At 36.3% G+C, this 24,690-nt stretch overlaps 1 protein-coding gene and 1 long non-coding RNA gene across 3 annotated transcripts in view; one reads left to right on the top strand and one right to left on the bottom strand.

The window, feature by feature from the left end:
- LOC141378661 (uncharacterized) overlaps positions 1-24,690 on the top strand; it is a 58,981-nt gene that overhangs the window by 23,062 nt on the left and 11,229 nt on the right. Inside the window, exons 5-6 of one of the 2 annotated variants that reach the window (XR_012393700.1) lie at positions 9,461-9,553; positions 16,473-16,633. This is a non-coding gene — a long non-coding RNA (uncharacterized lncRNA). The remainder of the gene's footprint in view (positions 1-9,460; positions 9,554-16,472; positions 16,634-24,690) is intronic. The other variant, XR_012393701.1, reaches the window with a different exon arrangement.
- On the bottom strand, positions 216-24,690 carry basp1 (brain abundant, membrane attached signal protein 1). Its single transcript, NM_001202454.2, is given in 2 exon segments — positions 216-2,530; positions 24,508-24,690. A coding segment is annotated over 1 exon segment (594 nt). The 5' UTR covers positions 2,521-2,530; positions 24,508-24,690; the 3' UTR covers positions 216-1,926.

The raw sequence follows: 24,690 nt of genomic DNA, 5'->3' as shown, positions 1-24,690 counted from the left end.
TGTGCCTTCAGTGCATCTCTTCATGCGTAAAGACAGCTTACATAACAGTTTGGATTTGTTGCAGGTAAAATTAGACCAGGCTTTTTTTCTTCAAGGATATGCGTTTTGATTTGTTTGAGGTGAAGTCATGACCATTAAAAATAGATTTAAATGTGTGTTTGCTGGGAAGAAGCTGTGAGTTTATCCATAGAAACACAAAAATCAAGACGTGTGAATTGATTTTCAATCTGTTTCTTCCATTTTATTAAGGTTGCTCCATGTATACAAGTACATATATCTCAGTTCTTCCATTTGTTTTTGTTGTTTTTTTTTTCATTTTAGCAGGGAATTTTGGAAAGAAAAGGAATGATAGAGAAAGAAACAGAGAGAAAGAGAGAGAGTGTGTGTTAATTCAAATGAAATATCACCTGTAGCAACATTATCTCCACAGCAACCAAAAATACACAACGATAGGGCCAACCACTGACATGCAAAACACACAACCTCACACATACAGAAACACACACACAACGTTCACACTGCTCTGTCAGGAAATTGAGAGACTGGTGTGTGTGTGTGTGTGTATGTGTGTGTGTGAAGTGTGTTCTGTTTGTTGAGTTTGGAGGTCTGGACTGTCTCTCTGTCTCTCTCTCTGTCTCTCTGACATCATGACAAAATGCTGCTTTCAAACTACAGAAAGACCAGAACTCTATTCACACACACACACACACACACACACACACACACACACATGCAGAAAATGCATACTCAAACCATGCATAACTCCATACATACTCTCGTTTCATATAACCAGATCCCTCCATACATGTACACACGTTATCGAACCTTCAAACATCCGTTTAAAGTGACAGCTCACCATTAAAATAACAGTTCTGATACCATTTACTCTCCTCAAGTCATTCCAAACCCTTAGGAATATTTTCGTCCATCTAAAACAAAGGGAAGGTTTTGGAGAAGGTTCATGCTGCTCTTTTCTAGTAAAAGTGAATCCAAAAAAGACTAAATAGCACCATAAAGTAGCCCATATGGCTCATGCACTATATCCCAATTTTTGCCATGAAAATCTTGCTTGAATGATTTGGATGTCCATAGACTTTCGTGCATAACTCTTTCTGCTAAATTTCTCCTTTTGCATTTAGCGGAAAACCAACATCATGATTTTTTAGAAAGTCATAACCGAATTGCTGTTTTAGGGTGAACTGTCCCTTTAAAAAACACTAATACTGCCATGTGCGTGTGTGTGTATGTATATGTGTGTTTTAATGCATTGTGCAGTACACTGATTTTGTATCCACTGATATGTGAGAAAAAGAGAGAGAGAGAGAAACAAAGAAAGCAGGAGAGTCAGGGGATAAGCAGACACAATGTCAATCACTAAAGCAGCAAACAGGAAATATGAAATATGCATCGGGAGGCTGGACTTAAACTACTACTACTACTCACGCACACACATACATACATACATACATACACACACACGCACACACACACACGCACACGCACACACTTATATATATATATATATATATCTTTTTTTAACCCCACCCATCATATCACACTCAAATGAAGGGAAGTGAGAATGGAGGGTGGTGATGAATAGACTCCATGTTTTTATTCCACCCCTCACCGAATGGAGGTAGAAAGAAAGGTAAGAAGAGAGAAGGAGGGAGAGTTGGGGGCTGGTGATTTGTATCAAAGTTCAATTGGATATTAAAGATAATAAGGTCATAACAGCCAGTCTTGTTCACCATGATCATGTCCATCACCAACACAATGATCAAAGTCCAGCCTGTTAAAATCATTACTGTTATTGTTAATATTATCATTATTGATGTTATAATTACTGGTATCATTTAAAATGGGCGGGCTAGTTTTATTATTTAGATTTGATCTCCGTTTTCATCTTGTCGTTCACTGTTCCTTCCGTTAATCCTGCACAGCGACTGCTTGCTCCTTGTTGGGGGCGGGGCTGGTCTCCGTGGTGATTGGCTCCGCGGGGGCGGATTCCTTTGTGGGCGGAGCCTCAGTCTTTTTAGACTCAGCGTCAGGCTTACTCTCCGACGCTGCGGCTACAGCAGGGGCGGGATCTTTAGCGGCCTCTTTCGCAGGTTCTTTCTCATTGGCTGGAGCTGCGGAAGGGGCAGACTTTTCTTCAGCTTTGACAGGAGGAGCATCTGGACTTTTGGCGGGTTCTGCTTTGGCAGCCTCGCTGGTCTTGGCATCAGATGCTTTAGGAGCATTAGCGTTAGCATTTGCAGCAGGCTCCTCCTTTTTTGGAGGGGCGGCGCTTTTCTCCTCTTCCTTGGGTGCGGTGGAGTTGCTGTCAGCGGTTGGTGTGGCTTCTTTAGCTGCTGCCGCCGTGTCATTGGTGGTCTCGGTGGCAGCAGTAGCGTCCTCCTTGTTCTCTTTAGGAGCTTCGCTCTCCTCCGCCGACGCTCCCTCTGTCTTTGCGTCCTTCTCTTTGGCCTTCTCGTCGTTCACATTGTATCCCTTCTTCTTTTTGCTCAGCTTCCCTCCCATTTTACCTGACCTTTAAAAGAGAAAAACAGAACAATCAGAAATAATCATGCATAACCAGAATACACTAAGGGCCCTATCATACACCCGGTGCAATAAGGTTCAATTTGTTGCTATTCATAGACCAGCGGACCCAAATTTTCACATTTTGTGGCATGAATGTTCTGGTCCAAACAAGACCCAAGCAAGGGATATTGTTGGTACGTTGTTATTTTGAGGAACTGAAATAAACCACGTCATTGACCAACTGAAAGCAGGTCAAAAGTCCAGCGAAGAGCATGTTAATCATGCGCCTATGCAGGTCCAAATGCTTACACATTGCTTAATACACACAGGATGTACAGCAATACACAAATATCTTTACATATGAAAATTAAAAAAATTAAATAATTAAAGGATTAAAGTTATTATTTTCTACATCCATATAAAAACCACTGCCTCTGTGCCTTCTCTACCTCGGGTGCTTTTTTTAGCTTATTTATGAAAATTTGCATTTGTAAAATGTTAATATTAGTTATAGTATGATCTATTATATGCATATTTATATTCGTTTTAATACAAACAAGATTTGTCTATCTGTCGGGTTTTGGAAATGTGTCATTATAAGGGGCATAAGAATAGGACATGTGTTTGGATATAACTCATGTATAATAATTTTTTGACCACACGTCGTTATTATTGGTCATTTATTTGTTTGCTGAAAATTAGAACTGAATTTAGAAATAGTTTTGTAGCAAATCTTTGAACTTAACAAATTACATTAAATATGTAGGCTAATTGATGTCTTCAGTGGAGTGCACACCTTATCCACGAAAGTAAAGGAGTAAAGTAAAGAGTACAGTACATTAAAGAGGCCGAATGGAGGAGGCTTGTTTTTTATCCTCACTCTGCAGATGATCTGTTTATCTGTTTTCTCGCTAGTGACGCATTGAGTTTTTCCACTTACAAAGTTCAACATGTAATTAGCAAATGTGCCATGGCGCAACTCAACTGACTCTTAAAGGGAATGGGAGATGAGACTCTGGGCTTAATGCACGTTATGCTCAACACACACATAACTCATTAAGAGAATAAGCACAACCCTGTTAGACCATGCACCAGGGCACAGAACATATTTTTCTGTTTTAAAATAGCAAAAATGGATTTGAACATGCTCTTAATGCCTTTGTGCAATGGGCTTTAGACTTTGCACCAAGATCTTTAAAATAGAGCCCTAAGTTTCATACTGTCATATTATCCCCACAGTCCAAAAACATGTGCTATAGGTGAATTGAATAAACTAAATTGGCTTTAGTTTATGAGTGTGTATGGATGTTTCGCCGTACTGGGTTGTAGCTGGAAGGGCATCAGCTGTGTAAAACTGCTAGATACCCCTGATAAATAATGGGACGAGGCTGAAGGAAAATGAACAAATTAATGAGTTTCAGTTATGTTATAGTTATTCCTCATAGTTTTTAACTGCAAATGAGAAATAATTGCTTGGCAAGTATTTGTGTTATTAAGTACAGTTTTATTTTTTGACAGTTAACTCTTACATTAGTGATCCAAAATTATTATTTTTAGTGTTTAAAAAAAATGATAAACGGGTGAAGTAAATTCAATATTTACTGACAGAAAACAACAGACACTTTCTCTTGTTTTGTATCATCAGTGTTACTCCTGTTGGTGTCTGTTGGCATCTTTTTTTTCATCAATTGAACATGCTTATGGAGTATTCGATTGTCATAGAAGTGATCTGCTGCAAACTGATGATTGTCTGTGCTTGTTGGTGCAGTGTGAACTGGTCTTAATATTCTTGCCTAGCACTTGTCAGCTTGAAAACCATTTGATATTGTAATATTCTTTATGAAACTCATTAATATGCTACTTTATTCTGCTTTACACTATGCTAAGCTCTATAATGCTATACTGCATCATTTATATTGTCAACAGCTATGTTTCTAGTTTATTTCTGCAGACATTTTAGGAGAAACATGAAAGAAAACGGTAACTCGATTGCTTCACGAACCGTGAACAGATCAGAACAACCAGTGAGCAATAAAATCTTCCTCTGGGATTATTCAAGTGTAGCATGTCAAATGCAACATGTCTTGCATAATCAGAACGACATACTGGAAAAAAATAATAATTCCAGCTTTTTATAGGTACTGAAAAAGCCATCTGCAAATAGGTCTCTCCGCAAGGTGTTGTCATAAAGAGAGAAAGCAGAAGTAACAGAATCTAATGAATATACCTTGCATGTTCTGCTCTGGGTTTATTTTTGTACATGCGCTTCAGTCCTGACACAGAGAGCTAATAAAAGCTCAGCTGGCTAAACTCGCATCTCTGACACTGCCTGTCAAGGTTCTATCATATCATGCATTAAAACCTGATCATTAATCGGTAATCAGACGCCAGCGCAGATAGCTATGTAGATGGATGGAGGGGGTTTTAGAGGACAGCATCTACAGTATGAGACATACTACCTGCAATTCAGAACTGCAGTTACCAAGGCAACTGGGTGGTCACATGACTTATTCCGAATAAGGAGCCATGCGAAACACACACTCTCTCTCTCTCTCTCGGTCTCGCTCTCTCTGTCTCTCTCTCCAATCTCCCTGTTGGCTGCTTTAGCGTTCCTGAGCTCAACAACCATCTGTGTAATGACACACTTGCGCACACACACATACAGTTTTTCTCCAGACAGAAGGAGAGCAGTAATCATGTGACGCCAACATGCGAGCTGAATGTTTCACCAACATATGACAACGGAAACATGGAAAGTCTTTCCTTGTCATGTGTACGAGAACAATAGACACTGTCTGTCCCGTCTCCACTGAGTCAAGCAGACAGCAGCACGCTGTTTCAGCGTTAAACAATACGCTGCAGTGTGTGCGCGTCTGTGAGCTGTCTCATCTAGTCGGGGGGCTTGAAATTCACTTACTGTTTGAAACCTGCTGATTGGTAGTAAATATGATCCTGGTGTAGCTTGTAAACTGTCTGTGCGGAAAGTGTCAGTGTGATGTGCATGAGGCATACAAAAGCTGCGTGGCCACCTTTAAAATTATAAAAGGATGCGCTCCATGTTTGGTCCCTACTAAAAGACAGCACAAAACCAAAGAGTTTAGTTGTAGAGACGAATGAATGCTGAGTCTCAATGCATCAGTCAGATTAAACTTTCACATGGCTTGGCCAAGAGTTGTCAATCTTTGAGTCGTAAAGTGCCACTTTTAATTCTTTAGCGCTCGATCGTTGATGCTTACGTCCAGGACAGAGTTCTTTCTTAGAAACCAGGGCAGAGCTCTATTATAAGCTGCATCTGAAATCGCATACTTTCCTATACTATATAGTATGTGAAAATCAGTATGAGAGCCAAGTAGTATGTCTAAATTCATACTGTAAAAAAACAGTAGATGAGAAATACTTGGATTACCCAATACTTCCTCTGGGATTACGCATCCTATAGACTCTACTCTCAGCCGATTCTATTGTTATCACTCGATTAAATAGGTGCTATTAGTGGTTATCCGCTAGATATGGGCCAGTAGTCTGTGCCTACTAGTAGGTTCAGAAGGCTCTTATCATCCATCCGCATGGTTAATCAGCTATAGATCACATACGCCCGGAAGTTAAGAAGACTTATTTATATTATTTATTACATTTCTCATTAATTGTATTTTATTAACGTCTACCCCAACCCTAAACCCAATCGTCATCATCACAGTAATGTAAAAACAGATCTGGATCTGGAGTCTTTATTAGTATAGCTGATTAACCATGTGGATGGATGATTACAGCCTTCTGAGCCTACTGAGCCCTGCTGACCCATATCTATCATCTGATGTCCAGTGATAACGCCCATTCAATCGAGTCATAACATTTGAAGTGGGTACTAAACTGTCCCATGAGGCCACAGGAGAGAATTTAAGAATTGGAATTGGAATGAATTGATGCAACTGATGCAGGTAGGTCAAGTGATAATGACAAAAAGTGGATCTTGACATTAAATTAACTGTTTTAAATAGCAAACAAATCAGTGTTTTTGAAACTAATGAAGACAGCAGAAGTCAAGTATTTGTTTTAACCATTTAGCCTGACTTGTTTACTGTTCTAAAATATTTAAAATGTTTCTCCAAATTCCATTTATACTACTTAGGGCTGCACTATATTGGGAAAAAAATGACACTGCGATTTTTGTATCTCTGCTATATAAATTGCAAAATGAATTTCACAATGTGACTCAAGTAACTTTTTGATTTACATTGATTGGGATGATTTTATAAGCGCATCTGCATAATATATGTGGCTCTCATACTGATTTTCACATACTATATAGTATAGGAAAGTATGCGATTTCAGATGCAGCTTATAATAGAGCTCATATATATATATATATATATATATATATATATATATATATATATATATATATATATATATATATATATATATATATATATATATATATATATATATATACATTTAATTAAGAGATTTAAACACAGATACTTTATTAATGTCTGACAAACACTTGCTCTGCATGTAGCCTATTCAAATTCAAATGTAGTAGCAATGCAAGTAGTATGCGATTTCGGATGCAGCGCTCCATCAAAAAGGCTAGGGCACAGGACAGAGCTTGATCAGAGAGGCTAGGGCACAATATAGAGCTCCATAAAATAGGCTAGGGCACAGGATAGGGCTCCATGAAAAAGGATTGATCACAGGAGTGAACCCCTTCGTAGTGGCTTGGGCCCAGAACAGAGCTTCTTTATAGAGCCTGTGCCCCAGCACTGAGCTCCATCAAAGAGGCTAAAGCACAGAGTGGAGCTTTATTAAAGTGGCTAAGATGCAGGACAGAGCTCTATTAAAGAGGCAATGGGGCCCAGGATGGAGCTCCATCATAGATGCTAGGGCCCACGGCAGAGCTGCACGGTAGAGAGAGTAGCCGATTACCAAGACAATTGGTAAAACAAATAAATTATTGAAATCCAAAAATGTGCAATGGAAATAAATATTTGTGTTAGGTGTTCTTTCTTTTATGTAACGTGAGTAATGAGTTATTTATATATGTGCCTGCCAGTGACATGATCTTCTTACATTGTATACTGAACAAACATGGCTGTTTGAAGTTTGGAAAGGATTAGGCAAGATGACTGACAGGTGTTGTTTATCTAGCAGTTAGTCATATAGCTTTGAAGTCTCATTGATTTATTTAAAGGGCAGCTATTTTACCCCTTTTACAAGATGCAAGATAAGTCTTTGGTGTCTCCAGCATGTGTCTGTAAAGTTTCAGCTCAAAACACCCATCAGATTATTTATTATAGCCTCCAGAATCTGCCCATTTTGGTGTCTGAGTACAGGGTAGCTGTTTTTGTAGTCTGTGGCTTTTAATGCAAATGAGCTGCTTCTCCCCACCCACCATTCCCATATGCTTGTCTGCTTCTCTTGGGTTACGTCAGATAAACAGCAGTCAGTGATAGAGACAGACTAAGATGAAGCTGAAATATAGCTCATTAGTTAAAAATACCCAGTAAGTTTATTACATATATTTGTGGTGGTTTATTTAAGTCTTTCTGAAATGATGAGTCTCACACAAATGCCGTTTGCAGTAATCACTCACAAACATACACACACTCACACATTTGTGCGTGACACAGTGCGGCCGTGGTGATTAGACCGGTTAAGAATTAAATAGAGATTTTAATCTCTTTATTACAAACATGCTCTGTTTTAAAAATCTAAGCTTATAAAAATCACAGAGAGTTGGAACAGATGTTTTAATCCCAATTTATTTGCAAAACAAATGTTCTGTGGACATGTGTATGCATGTTTTTATAGAGACATGGCGCTTGTCAATCAATTCTGTGGGTAAACGCCATTTCTTTGTCACATTGCAATGCGCCTCAGAATCACTGGGATTTGGGTCTTATTTTAACGGCAGGAAATTTTTAAAAAGAGACTTGTTGGGTTTATATCATTTCAAGATGACTGTGGACACACTATACATACACACAGTTCTGTCCAAACACCTTACAAAAGATGATTTTCATAGGTGCCCTTTATCTTCACTACAGTTCAAGGGTTCTGAGTCTGTAAAATTTTTAAAATGTGTTTTTAATGTCTTATATGCTTATAAAGGCTGGATTTATTTGATCAAAAAGCACCAATATTGTAAAATCTTAGTGCAACTAAATATAAATAAATTATTCCTGTCATGGCAAAACCAATATGTCAAGAAAATTGGTGCTCAAGACAGATTTATATTAAACAGCTTACTGTTATATTTAAGTAAAACATGATCAAATATAAGGATTCTTTGTTGAATGAAGACAATTTTAATGTTTATCAAAGAAGTATTTATTACCACATTTAGCTAAACAGGAGTATTTACAAAAAACAAATCTTAAAAAAAAACACACTGACTCTAAACTTCTGAATGAGAGTATATGTACTGCTATATAAACTTGTGTAGCTTTGAATCTCAGATTGGTTACATAACCCCAAAATACACACACATTTGGCTCGAGGCAGAGGTAGTGTAGCGGGGGGGTTTGGAGAACTGGAGCATAAAATCTGACCCAATCACTGTGCTGTAACAGCAGCAATGCATTCTGGGAGCAAACAGACATTCATAGTGTTTCATATCCAAATACAACAAAATACATAAAATATTTAGGTAATACATAATCAGTAGCATGGTGTGTTGTTTTGTTTCGTAAAATGCTATAAAATGTCTCTCAGTTAATATTTGGATATTTATTGATGCCTTGTGTTGGGGCCGATCACTTGTGGCCTTTTCTTGCTAATCTACATAGGACATCTATATAAATGGGTACATGTAAGATGTAATACCAATGAATATTTACATGCGCTCTTATGATATTCATTTTACACTCATAACTATAAATACTTATGTATGCGTGTGCTTATATATGAAAAACACATGCTGTTGTTTTACCTCCAGGTCAGCAGGAGGCAGTGTATATTGCCATTTGTGAGATATCTGACTGAAGACCACAGTTGAGTGGAGGGAATGGAGAATACGACAAGTCAAAATGTACGACACACACACACACACACACACACTTATGACTTTAGAGCTGTCCTCCAAGCTCAAATACACACAGGCGCACACAAACTCATAACCCTAGAGATGTACTCAAACAAAACACACACACTAGCACATTGTTGGCCAGGGCTCGGGCCTCTACGTAAACAGGAGCTCAGGCTAATGAATAACTCCAGAACACAGAGCAGACGGCGAAACTGGACGCTCCTGTTCTTTGTTCGACGTTTTCGAGATGACTTAAGAGTAAATACGAGATGATGACTCATATGATGATTATTGTGATTGCGTTTGTTTTATTGATTACTAATGTTCACACAGATCAAAAGCCTGTTGGTGGATGGTTTTCAGGATGACCGAAAGTGTAGCTGTTGACAGAAAAAAGTCTGATTTTTTTTCACTACAGGTAAACTGTTTTGCTCAATTTTTGTATTTCCCCCACTAAAAACATGTTTATTTTTAGGCCTCAACTCTTGTGTGTCCAACGATTGCTACTTCCTTCTGATTGTTCCTGATCAGTGCACACATTTTCGACTCTTATTAACCATGAGACAAATATTAACTGCACACTAACTGTGGAACAAAACTCTCAAACATCTAGTTTTATACTCCATTGCACAATTCGCTAAAATTAAATATGCAAATCAGGTAGCAGCATGAAAACGCCAACAAAACTGATGAACAGAATTTGCATGTTGTAATTCTTCATCTAACAGGCCGCTTTTGAATGCGAAGGACAAGGGAGACTACTATGATCTGTCATGCTTAATTCAGTTTTGAATAAAATGATGTTTAATAGTAATGCAATAAACACCAAGCTGTCTATAATAATCCTAGTTTACATTTGAGAAGTAATTGCATTGTTTTATCTGGAAGTTTGGAGCTAGGGCTGCACGATATTGGAAAAATCTAACACATTGATACTTTATTTATTCTGTAATATATTTAGATATGAATATGGTTTCACTAGATGACTTGAATAAATTATTTTGAAAATAAAATAGAATTTTAAATTGAGATTATTCTGAAACGGTTTGCATTGGCATAAAATATAATAAACAATTTACAACCATGGATAAACTAAATATTATTGTTTATTTTTGTTTATATGTTTATTATTGTTTTCCGAGGAGTCTAACTGTATTCAAGTATGGTAATTGAATAATCAAATGTTAATGTCTTCGTTGTATAAACAATTCAGTAACATTTTACAAACATCACAATTTCAACTGATTTAAAATCAGTCACAGGCCTCAAAAAACACTTAATATTCAAATTATAATCTAGATTCAACATTGCATGTTCTGCAATGTGACTATTGCGGATGATCACATTGCGATATCGATGCTGAAACGATATATTGTGCCGCCTCATTTGCAGCAGAATAAAAATGTGATTTGGGAATTCTTTTAATACACAATTTATGAAAAATTTGGATCATTATAAGTGCCTAATTTGTATAATGTGTCACGGACGAAAGTGAAGAGTGTGGGGGCGGGTGTCGTGGATGAAAGTGAAAAATGGGCTAGGAGGGGTGCTATGTCGAGGGCAAAGAAAGGGGTCGGGAAGTCGCGGAAGAAAATGAAGTGCAAGGAGTATGGCTCATTGGGGGGAACAGTAAAATGAGGTGCCGGATAAGATTGCAGAAGTTCCAGATCCAGCTTGTTCCGGCACAAATTAAGCCTTGATTATTATTATATATTTTTTAACAAAATTACAAAATACTTTATATCAGTGTCATACGGATTCATTAAATTGATTAAAAGTAAGATGAAACAATTTTAGATTACAAAAATCTGTATTTTAAGCAAATTTTAATTGAAACTTTGTATTCGTTAATGAATTCTGAAAAAATATCTATTAGGTTTCTACTAAAACATTAACCCGCACAAATTTTAATAATGATAATAATAAGAAATGTTTCTTGAGCTGCAAATTAACATAATGAATTCTGATACTGAATACTGAATAATATTTTTTATTTATATATTTTTTATTTTATTGTTTTAACTTTTAATTTTTGCTAAAAGTCTGCATTGACCGGAAGTTGCTGCAGACTTTTATTTTATTGTGATGACATCTTTCCTACTGAAATGGAAGATTGAGTAGGGCACGGGGTTTTATTTTTGCACATATCATATTATCTTTCACTCCCAGCAAACTAATGCTTAGAGCGGCGTGGCTAAGCATATTGCAACTAAGAATTCACCAGAGATGGACTGCCATTTCCAGTAGTATCTGGATGCAGACTTTATGATGCAAGCTGAGATTGCATCACTCAGCGATACAATGTCAGACACAATGCACTTAATGGAGTGAGTGACGTCACTGTGACAGGTAGGGTCAGAGGTGGGGTTTGGTAAGCTAGAAATTTCTGATAGGGGATTTTTGGTGTCTGCGAGTGACAGATGTAAAAGTATGTTGTGGGACTACTATACACGAGTCATTATGGATTATAGATATCAAAGTTCAGCAGTTTTTACTTTAGTGTTTTTTTTAAAGTATGACAGTGAAACATTAATGCGGTTATGAATATATTAAAATATGTGCTTGTTTGTTTGTTCGTTGTAAAAATTCGTAATAATGCCGAAAAATACTAATTTATGCACCTTCTTCAGTGTGCAGCCATGCTGTCATTGTAAAAGGTGCATTCTGGGAAATTTTCTCACCACTTGGTTTCGAGTGTGGTCCTGAAAAATCTATCTTTCGAGGGGTATCTAGCCCTTCCCCTTAGCCCTATGCCTTCAAGATAAAGAGAATTAGGACACCCCTATTCCTTCATGTGAACGTGAAAAATGAGGAGGAAGGGGAAGGGCTTAGTGGCAGAATTGGGATTGGGCCTTAATGTTACTGCCTCAAAGAGACATTTAAAAACAAGAACATTATTAATTATGACATGAGAATAAGAAAATGATACAAGATAAAACTTCTTTGACAAGAATGTGCCGTGACTATCTGTATTGTATTGTTGTAACAAAGTCTTTTTTTAAGGTTGTTATGTTTAATACTTTGAAGAAAATATAACTACCTAAATGTGTGAGTGTGGGCGACACAGTGACTTAGTGGTTAGCGCTGAAGCAAGAAGGTCGCTGGCTCGAGTCCTGACTGGGTCAGTTGACATTTCTGTGTGGAGTTTGCATGTTCTCCACGTGTGTGCATGGATTTCCTCTGGGTGCTTTGGTTTCCCCTCAAGTCCAAAGACATGCATTATAGGTGAATTGAATAAACTAAATTGGCCGTAGTTTACAGTTGAAGTCAGAATTATTAGTCCCCCTTTGATTTTTTTTCTTTTCTAAATATTTTCTAAATGATGTTTAACAGAGTAAGGAAGTTTTCATAACTTCTGATAATACTTTTTCTTCTGGAGAATATTTTATTTGTTTTATTTTGACTACAATAAAAGCAGTTTTACATTTTTTTAAAACCATTTTAGGGACAAAATTATTTGCCCCTTTAAGCTACTTTTTCCGATAGTCTTTGGACTAAACCATCATTATACAATACCTTGCCTAATTACCCTAACCTGCCTAGTTAACCTAATTAACCTAGTTAAGCCTTTAAATGTGTCTTTAAGCTGTATAGAAGTGTCTTGAAAAATATCTAGTCAAATATTATTTGTTGTCAACATGGTATAGATAAAATAAATCAGTTATTAGAGATGAGTTATTAAAACTATTATGTTTAGAAATGTGTTGAAAAATCTCTCTGTTAAACAGAAATTGGGGAAAAAAAATAAACATGGGGGCTGATAATTCAGGGGGGCCAATAATTCTGACATCAGTTGTATGTGTGTGAATGAGTGAGTATAGATGTTTCCCAGTACGGGGTTGCAGCTGAAAGGAAGCTGTGTAAAACATATTCTGGATAAGTTGGCGGTTCATTCCACTGTGGCGACCCCTGATCAATAAAAGCTTTAAGCCGAAGGAAAACGATTGAATGAATGTGTAAATGTGTCTCCTTAATCATATATTAGAATCAAATTTGTGGTTAGAACCATATGAAATCTCAGTGACAGTTCCCCAAAATGACCTGTTGATTATATCTTTTTCGTAAAAAAATAAAAAAAAAACCTAGATTTTGTGTATATTTTTACATTTTCCAACAGTAAAAATTCATAATGTTTTAAGGTAAGGTTTTGGCCATAGTACTGATAACAAGTTGTAGTGTGTATATATAAATATAAATATATATATATATATTAAAAAACGAGGCCACATTTACCTACAGTATAAGTAAATGTATTTATCCCAATCCTCAAAACATATTCTACTTCACAAAGGGAAGGTTTTAAGAGAACACCACTGCAATAAAAACAGTCCAACGACCAGTGCTCTGACAAATGATGTTAAAATGGAAAGAGAAAGAAATACAAAGGTATACGCAGTCCTTGAGTGTGTTTCTACAACTGCATTTGAAGGCGCTGAGGTGGTTTACTAACTCATTTGGACAGTGTCTTGAGAACTGTGAAAACTTTGACCTGGTAAAATCCTTCATCCTACACACACACAGAGCCCATCTCTCAGGATGGAAATTGCTCTAATGAAAACAACGGCAAGGGAACATAAACACCACTGGCAGACAAAAACACGCTCACACACACACAGACCTTGAGATTCTTTCTTCAATAGTGCACAGACTCCACATTATTCTGATGACTGTTTAGCGGCTCACGGATGGTAAAATGCACTGTGACTTTGTGTGTGTGTTTATTTAAGCCTGTCATGATTCCTAACAACACCCAGACTCAGATAGTAACACACACACACACACACAGAAAAATTTGTAAACCTCACCCTGAGTCTCAGCCTTGTGCGCTGTATGCTTCATGATCGTGGGTGAGATTTGATTGTGTCACGTCCTTCAAGTACAAACATCCATAAATCGTGAAACTGACAGATGCTTGATAACATGAAATGTGAGCTCTTTCACCTGAACACACATCACTTTATAAATGAACTGCAAGCTTGTGGCCGCTTCTTTAATCCGTCATGCTTTATTCATCTGAAACAATGAATGCCATTTCCAGCATTTCAAATCCTGCATTGTCTTTGATAACAAGCTGTCGTGGAAATGACATTTTCAATGTGACATGTTTTGACATTTCGGATTCCAGTTGCTTGTCTTTCTACATCAAATTCCATGTCTTGCATTTATGTTTTTAAAATAACACATTAAATCTATGTGTAATACAACATAATAGGAAATGGTATTTTCTAGGTGTTAATTTACATTTTTGTTTATAAAAATCAATCTCAGGGACATAAATATGCTTTTAGTGGAGGACAACCATCAGATAAACTAATAAACATCACATAAACAGTTAAAATCCAATGTGAATCACATAAAAAAATAGGGTTTTGGAACCTTCTTCGCTAAAATGTAAACACAATGTAAAGTAAATGAACACTTTTTTTTCTCATGACTGGTTATTCAGTAAGGAATTTGTAAACATATTTCTGGTAATATCTCATATTAGGACGTAATGTTTCATATCAGACTTGATTACAAAAGATTTATTAATGTTGAAAAGATGTTTCTCTTAAAGGGATAGTTCCTTCAAGGATGACAATCTGCTCTTTATTAACCAACCTCTTGTTAAAAAACCTGTTTTTTTACCCTCCATAGAATATTTTAAAAGATCATTAGCTGAAACGTGGTGTTTGGGGATTCATAAAATGCATACCAGCACTCCAAGGTTGTGTAATGAACTATTTGCAAGGTTGTGGATTAATATTCCACAGACTGTTCGTTTCGCTTCATCAGACCTTAGTGTTTCACCAGGAGCCACAGGTATTATATGTTTGCCTGTATTTTTTATTATCATTTTTTTTTGTGACTCTATAAATGCCGGTAGCCACAGATTTGAAATAATGAATCACAAAGGACCTTGAAAAAGGACAAAAAAGTGACCTACATGTATGGGGAAAAAATAAATCTCTTGAAAGGAAATTTCTTTTTTTTTTTAAGTCCCCTAGTGTTAAAAAGATTAATTTTATCCTTTTTAATGCATATAGCCAATCTCTAGGTCTGATAGAAACACTTTTAGCTTAGCTTAGCATACACCATTGAACTGGATTAGACCATTAGCATCTTATACAAAAAAATGCAAAACCCATACCATGGCTGCAGCAGACGCAGTTATTATACAGTGCTTTTGGCTATTTACCAGTTGGGGACTATTTTTAGCTGCTACATAATATCATTACACCTGTAGGCATGGCAGCAAAGCAACTTTTTTCCCATTGGTCCTAGTAAACAACTGCAAAATAGTCAAGCTTTAAATCAGAAAACTACCGATACTCTTTGATGAAATGAATGATGATGCTAATGGCGGTTCATTCTGCTGTGGTGACTACTGATAAATAAGGGGCTAAGTCGAAGAAAAATGAATGAATGAATGATGCTAATGGTTTAATCCAATTCAATAGTTTATGCTTAGCTAAGCTAAAATGCTCCTGCCAAACCCGGATATTGGCTGAATGGATTAAAAAAATGATAAAACTCAACTGTTGAACTCTAAGGGAGTTGTAAAAATTCCAAAAACATGGAGTGTTCCTTTAAATAGCTGATATTTAGGCTTAGTCTAAGCATAACTCTCATATCACCAGGGAGAAAATAATAAAATAAAAGGGACACATACATATCCACAGATTGTTTAATGTTTTCATTCTTGAGAGGAAACACGCTGTCCAAACAAGAGGCGACGGCATTGTTCATTAGACCTTGATTGTACAGTCAATGTCCTGAACACGACACGAAACACAAGGAGTTTGTTTATTCACTGTGTCCTATAATAATACATTTTTTGTTCTAGAATGAGTCTGATTTGTGGTATCTATAATTATTGGTTGTCATTTTGTAGATTGCTGTTGTATTTCTCCTATTAATTGTTTGTGTCTCTGTCCAGCAGACAGGTGGGGTCAGTGGGAGTCTGGCCTCTGATTGGCTGGTGTCGTAGGAACCATAGGAGAGCTGTCATTTTGGCTCATTCATACAGTTCCTCTACCCAGAGAGATTCCATGATGACACACAACACCAAATCAAGGAATCTGAGCTGATGGTTACCCATAGGTAGGCCCACACTGAATCTGCATGCACAGACATCCACAGATTTTTAGCCCATCATGAATTCTGTTCATTTACTTGAGTAAATGTGTGTTAATCTATATTTATTTAGTTTTAAAAATTAATTACAGTTATAATATTGAAAATGTTCACCAGATTTACGTACAATGCAGTTTGAAAAGTAATATTTTCTGTCTATTAGTAGATATACTGTATAGGAGACTTGCTTTGTTTACCAAATAAAGTGAATCTTATTGGATTTGCATTTTAAACATTAAATACAAGTTAAAAGATATTATTTTTTATTTCACATATTGAGGTTTTGGTTATGATACTCCCAAATTCTCTAATCTGCAGAAATCAGCAGATTTTTAGCAAAACTCTCTGCAGAAATAGCAAAAATCGTCCAAAGATTCCGTCTGGAATTTGACCATTTACATAGGATCACAGCCACCTTATTTTTAATGTGAGAGCTGGCCATGTATTACTTTTAATGTGCAAGACTTCTGGTGTCATTCATTTCCAGTTATTTTAAGGGTGCGTGTCCACCGAAGTGTTTTTTTTTTTTTTTTTGCATAGAATTGTGAACACTGTTGTAAAAGCACTTCTCCAACTGTCAAAGCTCAGCGGTAAATGTAAAATGTGGTGCTTTCATCAACAACAAAAGTAAACAAAAGCCAAACGTTATTATATTGTTATTTAACACACATTAAGACAGTATAGAAGAAATCTAAAAAACTTTCTAGGAGAAGAACTCTCTGACCGTCCACAGACAGCATGGTTTAAAGACATTCAAACGTTTGTGCACCTATTACAAAAATACAAGTGCAAAAAAAAGTGTCAACTGTAGTCATAAGAAGCTCTGTGAACAATCTGGTGCACCAAAACTTGGTTAACTTATGTATTCACCAAATTAGGGTGTATGTTTACTACAGAAAATACAGCACTTGTGTGTCATGCTGCCGACTCTAATGGCAATTCGTTGAGTAAACACACACCCTGACTGACCTGACGCAGAAGATAAAGGCGAGCAAAGATGTATTTACAGTTGTATGCCGTACAAAAGTGTTCATGGAGCTTTTATCATTACAGTTGAACCACTGAAGTCATGTTTTGTCCATGTTTTTAGTTCCTCTTCTGGATTTTGAATGTCTTGAGAACATTACTGTCTATGGAGGATGAGGGAGCTCTCTGATTTCTAAAATATTAGTATTCGTGTTAATCTGAAGATAACCTAAGGAATCAGGGGATTGGAAAAGCATGAGGGCAATTAATTACAAAGACCTCAATGTATTACCAGGAGCCACAGGTATAACATGTTTACCTGTATTTTTTTTTTTGTTTTGTTTGTGTGACTATAAATGCCGATAGCCACTGATTTGAAATAATGAATCATAAAGGACGTCGACAAAGGACAAGAAAGTGACCTACATGCTACATGTAAAAAATTAACAACTTTTCATTTTTCTGGGAACCATCTCTTTAAGAGAAAATTCATTTGGAAATTGCCTAATTTTACAAATCCCCTTGAGTTGATGCATTTGACCAATTTTAAGTCCATATAGCCAATCTCCAGGTCTGATAGGTACACTTGTAGCTTACCTAAGCATAAATCATTGAACTGGATTAGACCATTAGCATCTCGCTCATAAAATTCAAAAACTTTACCATGGCTACAGCAAAGGCAATGTTATTATACAGTGCTTTTGCCTGTTTACCAGTTGGGGCTATTTTCAGGTGTTGCATAATATCATTACACCTGTAGATTCCCATTGGTCTTAGGATACAACCACAGAATAGTCAAGCTTTAAGTAAGAAAATTATTGAGACTTTTTTTTTTTTTTTGACTGAGATGCTAATGGTCTAATCCAATTCAATTATTTATGCTAAGCTAAGCTATAAGTTAGTTTGGATGAACGGATTACAAAATGGCACAACTCACCTTTTGACTCTAGTTGAGTTGTAAAAAATCTAAAAACATGGAGTGTTCCTTTATATAGTTGATATTTAGAATTAGTCTAAGCATAACTCGCATATCACCAAGGGGGAAATAATAACAATTAAATTTTTGGGGGGGAATTAATCCTTTAAAATATGTGAAAAAATGTGTGAAAATATGACTTTGTAAAACCATAAAAGTGACAGAATATCAGTTTTAGTGGCTCTGAGCTTCTCTTAGAGAGAGCCACCAATCGCTTTCCACACAGTGCACATAGACCGCAAAGGATGACGGGACAGAACCTGACACTAGTGACTGACACTTAAACTTATCAAGTTTTGCCGACACAAACCAAGTCTGCCTGAGGAAAACATCAAATAGTAAAAGAATGCTCCGCTAATCACTGCCACTTACCAACGGTGTGACAGAATGGGTACGTAGAATTTGAATTATTTTTTATATTAAGTGATGAGTCCAAAAATAGATGTAATTTTGAATGCTTCTCTAAATTAAGACTGTCTGAGATGTGCTTGAGTTATCTGTCCCTTTCAATGATCTTCCTCAAACAAACACACACACACACAAAGCTCTGCTTGGCTGAACTGCCTCTGTCAGTGCCATCCTGTCTCACTGCCTCTTTCCTCTCTCACTCGCTCTCTCTCTTTTTCTCTCCCTCCCTGGCTTTCTATCTGTCGTGATCTTCTTCTGACAAACGCTGAGAACTGTGATCACAATCATCTCTAAACGTTCTGATGAAAGCACCTGGTGCACTGAATAAAGTGCAATATTTCGTAAAATTCATGTTTTTTCTTTGATTTCTCATGCACTTTAGCAGTTAATCGTCATTACATATCTGATTGCCTGAGCCCTGTTTACACTTGGGATCAAGAGGCTATTTTGTCAATCTCATCACAAGTGGACAGCGCTAAATACATTTGTAAACACGCTCTAAAAGGTTTTGAGCTTGACCACTTCTGGAGGCAGTCGAAAAAGCATATGATTGGAGTGCTTTCGTTGTGTAGATGTTCATATGGTTGAATGTGTTTAGAAAGAAAGAAATACCACTTAGCTACTATTGCCTAGTGACCAAGCATGTTGTCATTATGGGACACATATGGGGAGATTTCATTTTATATTTAAGTGCATCAGACCATAATATATGGGTTTAATCAAAAACGTTGTTACCATATACATCTTTTTCCTTCACTTGCTTTCCTACTTGCTTGATATCAATGTAAATGTATATTTAGTCCAGCAGTACTTGTAAATCACATTGAGAGATTTGGCAAAAGTGATGTCAGGTGTAATGAAATATACTTTCTTTATTAATTTATTATGAATTAAATTATTTGGATTTTACGACCCTAAAGTATACACTAGGGGTGTAAACTTACACTGATCTCAAAGTTCAGTTTTGGCTATGATTTTCATGTCATTGATTTGATTTAATTGATTTGATGCTTTCCATAAAAAAAAATAGAGATTTTACTTAGCAACACAATATATCTTGTATCAAAATGTATAAGTTATAAATATATTTATATTTTATTTGTAATATAGTTTTGTCCTTTAATGTAAGCAGTAAGATATATAAACTGTATACCTTTAACTTTACCTGCTCTTTTTGAATGTATTAATTTAAACTCATGTACATAGACATAACAATATGAGCAATTATAGCAAATAAACTAATGTAAATATTATCCTGCTTGCTTTTTGAGCATTGTTGAGCGAGATTTTTAAACACTGGTTACACGCTCAACAGAAAAGGCTGCGATTGGCTCTAACGGCCAGTACAGCTCTGGCACTGTTCAGCAAACACAGTAACATGGACACTAATGCTACACGGCCACGGTGATCAGCTGATCCATTATCTCTGGCGTAAAATTTATCAATTTGCGTAAAACACTTAATATAAAGTACATTTATATAGAATTTAGATAGAATCTTCTCCTAAATGTAATTAATAACCAATAAGTATATTAATGTTATATTAATAATACAAATTTATTTTTAACAAATATTTCATTAAAAATTATGTATTATTTTTCGGTGCAATAGTATGATTGCAGCATTATTGACAGTGGTTTATGTTGATTATTTTTATAGAAAATGTATACAATTAATGACAGAATATTTAAATAATTTATTATTTTGATTTTTATAATATGTTTCATTTTATAATGTTATTGTTGTGTATATGATTTATATATATACGATCTTATACTGTATGTGTATATAATTCTAAAAGTAAAGGATAACTATGTGATTGGTGTAAATTGCATTGTTATGGGGTACATTTATTATATTAATCTTCTCAAATATGACATTAATAACCAATAATCATAGTAATGACTTTTTATTCATATATTTTTATTTTACAGTACAGTATGATTGCAGTGTTTAATAGTGATTTCTATTGATTTGTTTTTAAGGGAAATACATGAAATTAATTACATATATTTTAATAGTTTTAATAATTGATTGTTGTGATTTATTAATATATATATTTTTTTATTGTCAAATATTAATTTGAATTTCATATTGCCTTTAAAATTATATTAAAATAAAGGTCTATTCTTTAATTATCCTCTTTCGAAAGGAGTTGGCGGCCAGTATACTGGGTATTTATTTAAAGTATGGGTACAATGGTACTTTAGTTTTTTTTATTTTTTTTTTATTTATATATGCCAAATGTGAAATATCGGATGTCTCTGTGAATGTATGCTGCACATGAAATTTCCTTACTGGGACAAATAATGTTAACTATCATTCTTCCTCAACTGGTATGCAAAAAACAAACATGCACTGATTTAAACATTGTTTCTGCTCTTACATGCATCTGCAATAATGGACAACTCAATAGACAGTACATTTTCTTCCTCTTAGTTTTCACATGGTACATTAAAAACTGGGCATTTCACATTGACATAAATCTGACATTCTAGAACATAAATTTATTCAAGATTATTGCTCATTCAGCTCACAGAAGCAAAGGTGCAGATCTGTAAGCGCTGGCGCTCACTCATGCTGGGTTAATAAGGTTTTTGGTGAGTGAGTGGCTCCTGCATGACTGGCCTTCAGGCTTTTCTGCATTATACAAATTCAGTGGACAAATAAATGAGACCTGAACTGATGTGGCAATTCATTTATCTCTATTACACAGAGGAAGAGAGAGACAGGGAGATCTTATTTCCGAGGTGTAGCAACGGTTATACCAATGTTCTGTCATCACTCCAGTTCACTGAAAATCAATGCTCAATACCAGTATTGAAAAATATATACACAATGTAGGCTCCATGTGGTTTCTTGCTGATAGCGCGTGGTACATTTAAATGGAGAATTCACTCAAAGATTGTTACTAAATTATTGTTAACTACTTTATGATGACAGGCCATCAGATATACACTGTTAAAAAAAAAAAAGTTTTAACCAAATATTGGGTCAAATTTGGACCAACTCAGTGTTGGGTTAATATTTTTTCAAACTAAATTTAAAGCAAATAATTGTATCCAACTGTTTGGTTTGTCCATTTTGGGGTTAAACAACCCAGCATTTTTTTCTTCAGTAAATATTAATATTTTATTAGCATAAACCTTAAATTTAATTAACAAAAATTACACAAACATTGGGTTTGTCCATATTTGACCCAATGTTGGGTTTCGGCAACCCAACTTTTACATAGTGCAAACATTCGTGATGAAAGTCATGAAGTATAATAAAGACATTTTAACCATTGGGATGGCATATGAGAACACAATATTATAGGCAGGGGTGGACTTAACCAATAAGCGAGGGAAGCAGCCGCTAAGGGCCCCAGCCAGAGCCAAGAAGCCTATATTAATAATCCTAAAGCTATTTCATAATTTTTCTATCATATGTTGTAAACTCTGTCTATAACCATTAAGATTTTAATGTTATTACTTTTCTAAACCGAGGACCCTCATGAAAAGTGGAGCATTTCTCATGTACTGCACATGCAAATATTAAAATCTTATCACAAACACAGCTATAGATTATAGCTTGTAAGCTTGTTTATTTGTGAATTTACTGTATTTAATTTACATTAAAGTGCCACTTAATATTTTAACATGCAGTTTATTTACTTTAAAAAACTGAATCTATTGGGAAAAAATATCTACAATGAAAGAGAGTGTTTTGAATTTTAAAGCTAGGGTCCTGGAATTAGGGCCCCCAAATCACTGAGTCCGCTCCTGGTTATAGGTTCCAGCCTTCAGAATAAGTCAAGCACAAACTACTTTTTACCATTTTGCAATTAGACGCTTTTAATGTTGTGAACGTATTCAGAAAAAAATGCTAAGACAGTGGATTAAAGTCATAATGTTTAGTCTCAGTCTTCAAAAGACCTCAGTGTATCTGCAGGGACCGCTGTATTAATTTTGTTTTGCCTGTATTAGTTGTTTGACTCAGAGTGCAGGTAGACTTGCATCTTGAACCGAGAATAAATTAACAGCAACTTTTCATTTTGGAGTGAAATATGCCTTTATACAGACAAAACTGTTCAGGTAAAATCAGCGCATATTCTGGTTTTGAGCTGATGTTTCCAGGTTGAAACGCGTGACTCATTCAAGCTGGTGCTTGTGAACGTGAGTAGCTCATCACACCGCCCGCTCCTTCTCGCAAACTCACCTCAGACTCATAAAATGGGCTCTTATCCGGGGGAAAAAACATAGACGTGATTATTGGGCGGAGACATTTAACACTGTCTGATTTCAATATGCGGGGGTCTGAGCGCTCTTTTTTTCCCTCACGGGGAGCGAGCGCGCGGTCACTCGGTTCATTGTCTGCGGCATCACCGTGAAACGTAAAATAGGTTCTTCCACAAACGAAATAGTAATAAAGACGGTTGCAAAAGCATTTAAAATTCTGTAGGCACCCACTTGCGCATTGTAAAACAAAGCAAAATGAGCAAGTGTGAAGATTTACAGGGTAAAAGCATCAGTGGACCATCCACACCCAACGCGCAATGCGCATGTGCTTTGCAGAGACAAAGGATTGGGCAATTACGGTGGCAGCTTGGAATAACGAATAAACACAAAATAAATACTACCATAAAAGGCACACTGAGACAGAACTGAAAAAGACTTAAATCGTGTTTGCTTTACGTTAGTGAGAGACACAATAATTGTATATTTGGCACTGTTTAGGGTCAGAAAATATCAAAAGTGCTCAGACGTATGAATTTATTAAATTGACTTATCTTTTGTATATTATTTATAAGCGTCAGCTTTGTGATATCTGTGGATATATGAGAGTGTGTGGGTGGATGGGTGAGTGTGCGCGCAAGCGTGTGCACCAGTTAGACAGCGCTGCAAAATGTGTGCCAGCTTTGACAAAAGAGGACGATGGGCATTAATCCGCGTGTATAAACAAGAAAACGCAGCATTTTTTATGTATTTGTGATGAAACCCATTGTTACCACGTGTAAAATGATGACTTATCTGAAAATTTTGTAACTTTGTCAGTTTGCGCAAAAGAATCGATGCGTTACGCATTACGCGTTGTCCCAGTGATTATTAATTACTCAAATGTATTTTCCTTTGACATTTTTGTTTCATTGATGGAAACGAACAGTGCATAAGAGACAGTGCATGCACGCGCAGAGACAGCGCTTCTCTGTTCAGTACACGCCCCTCTCCACTCAGTTCAGAAGCTTGAATTCCATGGCTAATTTCTTAACATCTTTATGTGCATCTCAGAAATTAGATTAGCACAGATACATTATTCCTCTATTCATCAAATAAATGGCATGCTTAAAATGCGCGCTTGGTTAGGATATTCCCCCGGTTCACTACTGCGCGCTCCGTCTCTCCAAATGGGAGCTGTTCTAATTTATCAGAGGCGCTCCAACTAGACAAATTCCTCTTGTAACTGATTCTGAGAGTTCATTTAATCTACTAAAAGAGTGAAATACTCTTACCGTCGGCGGTGGACTTTCTTGTCACTCCTTTCTGAAGCTGCTGCAGTTTTTTTCCCAGTGTCTTTTTTCCCGTGCGCGTGGATTCGGCGGGGTTTAACGGGGCTGTTCAGTGTGTGTCTCGCGCTGCATTTCTCGCGCGCACACTCGTATTCGGTTTGGGGGGGCGGGGGCGCGCGACGCGAT

Source organism: Danio rerio, chromosome 2, assembly GCF_049306965.1.
Source record: "Danio rerio strain Tuebingen ecotype United States chromosome 2, GRCz12tu, whole genome shotgun sequence".
Classification (NCBI taxonomy): Eukaryota; Metazoa; Chordata; class Actinopteri; order Cypriniformes; family Danionidae; genus Danio; species Danio rerio.
Note: the sequence above shows the minus strand (reverse complement) of the source record. Positions and strands in the feature narration are given on the sequence as shown.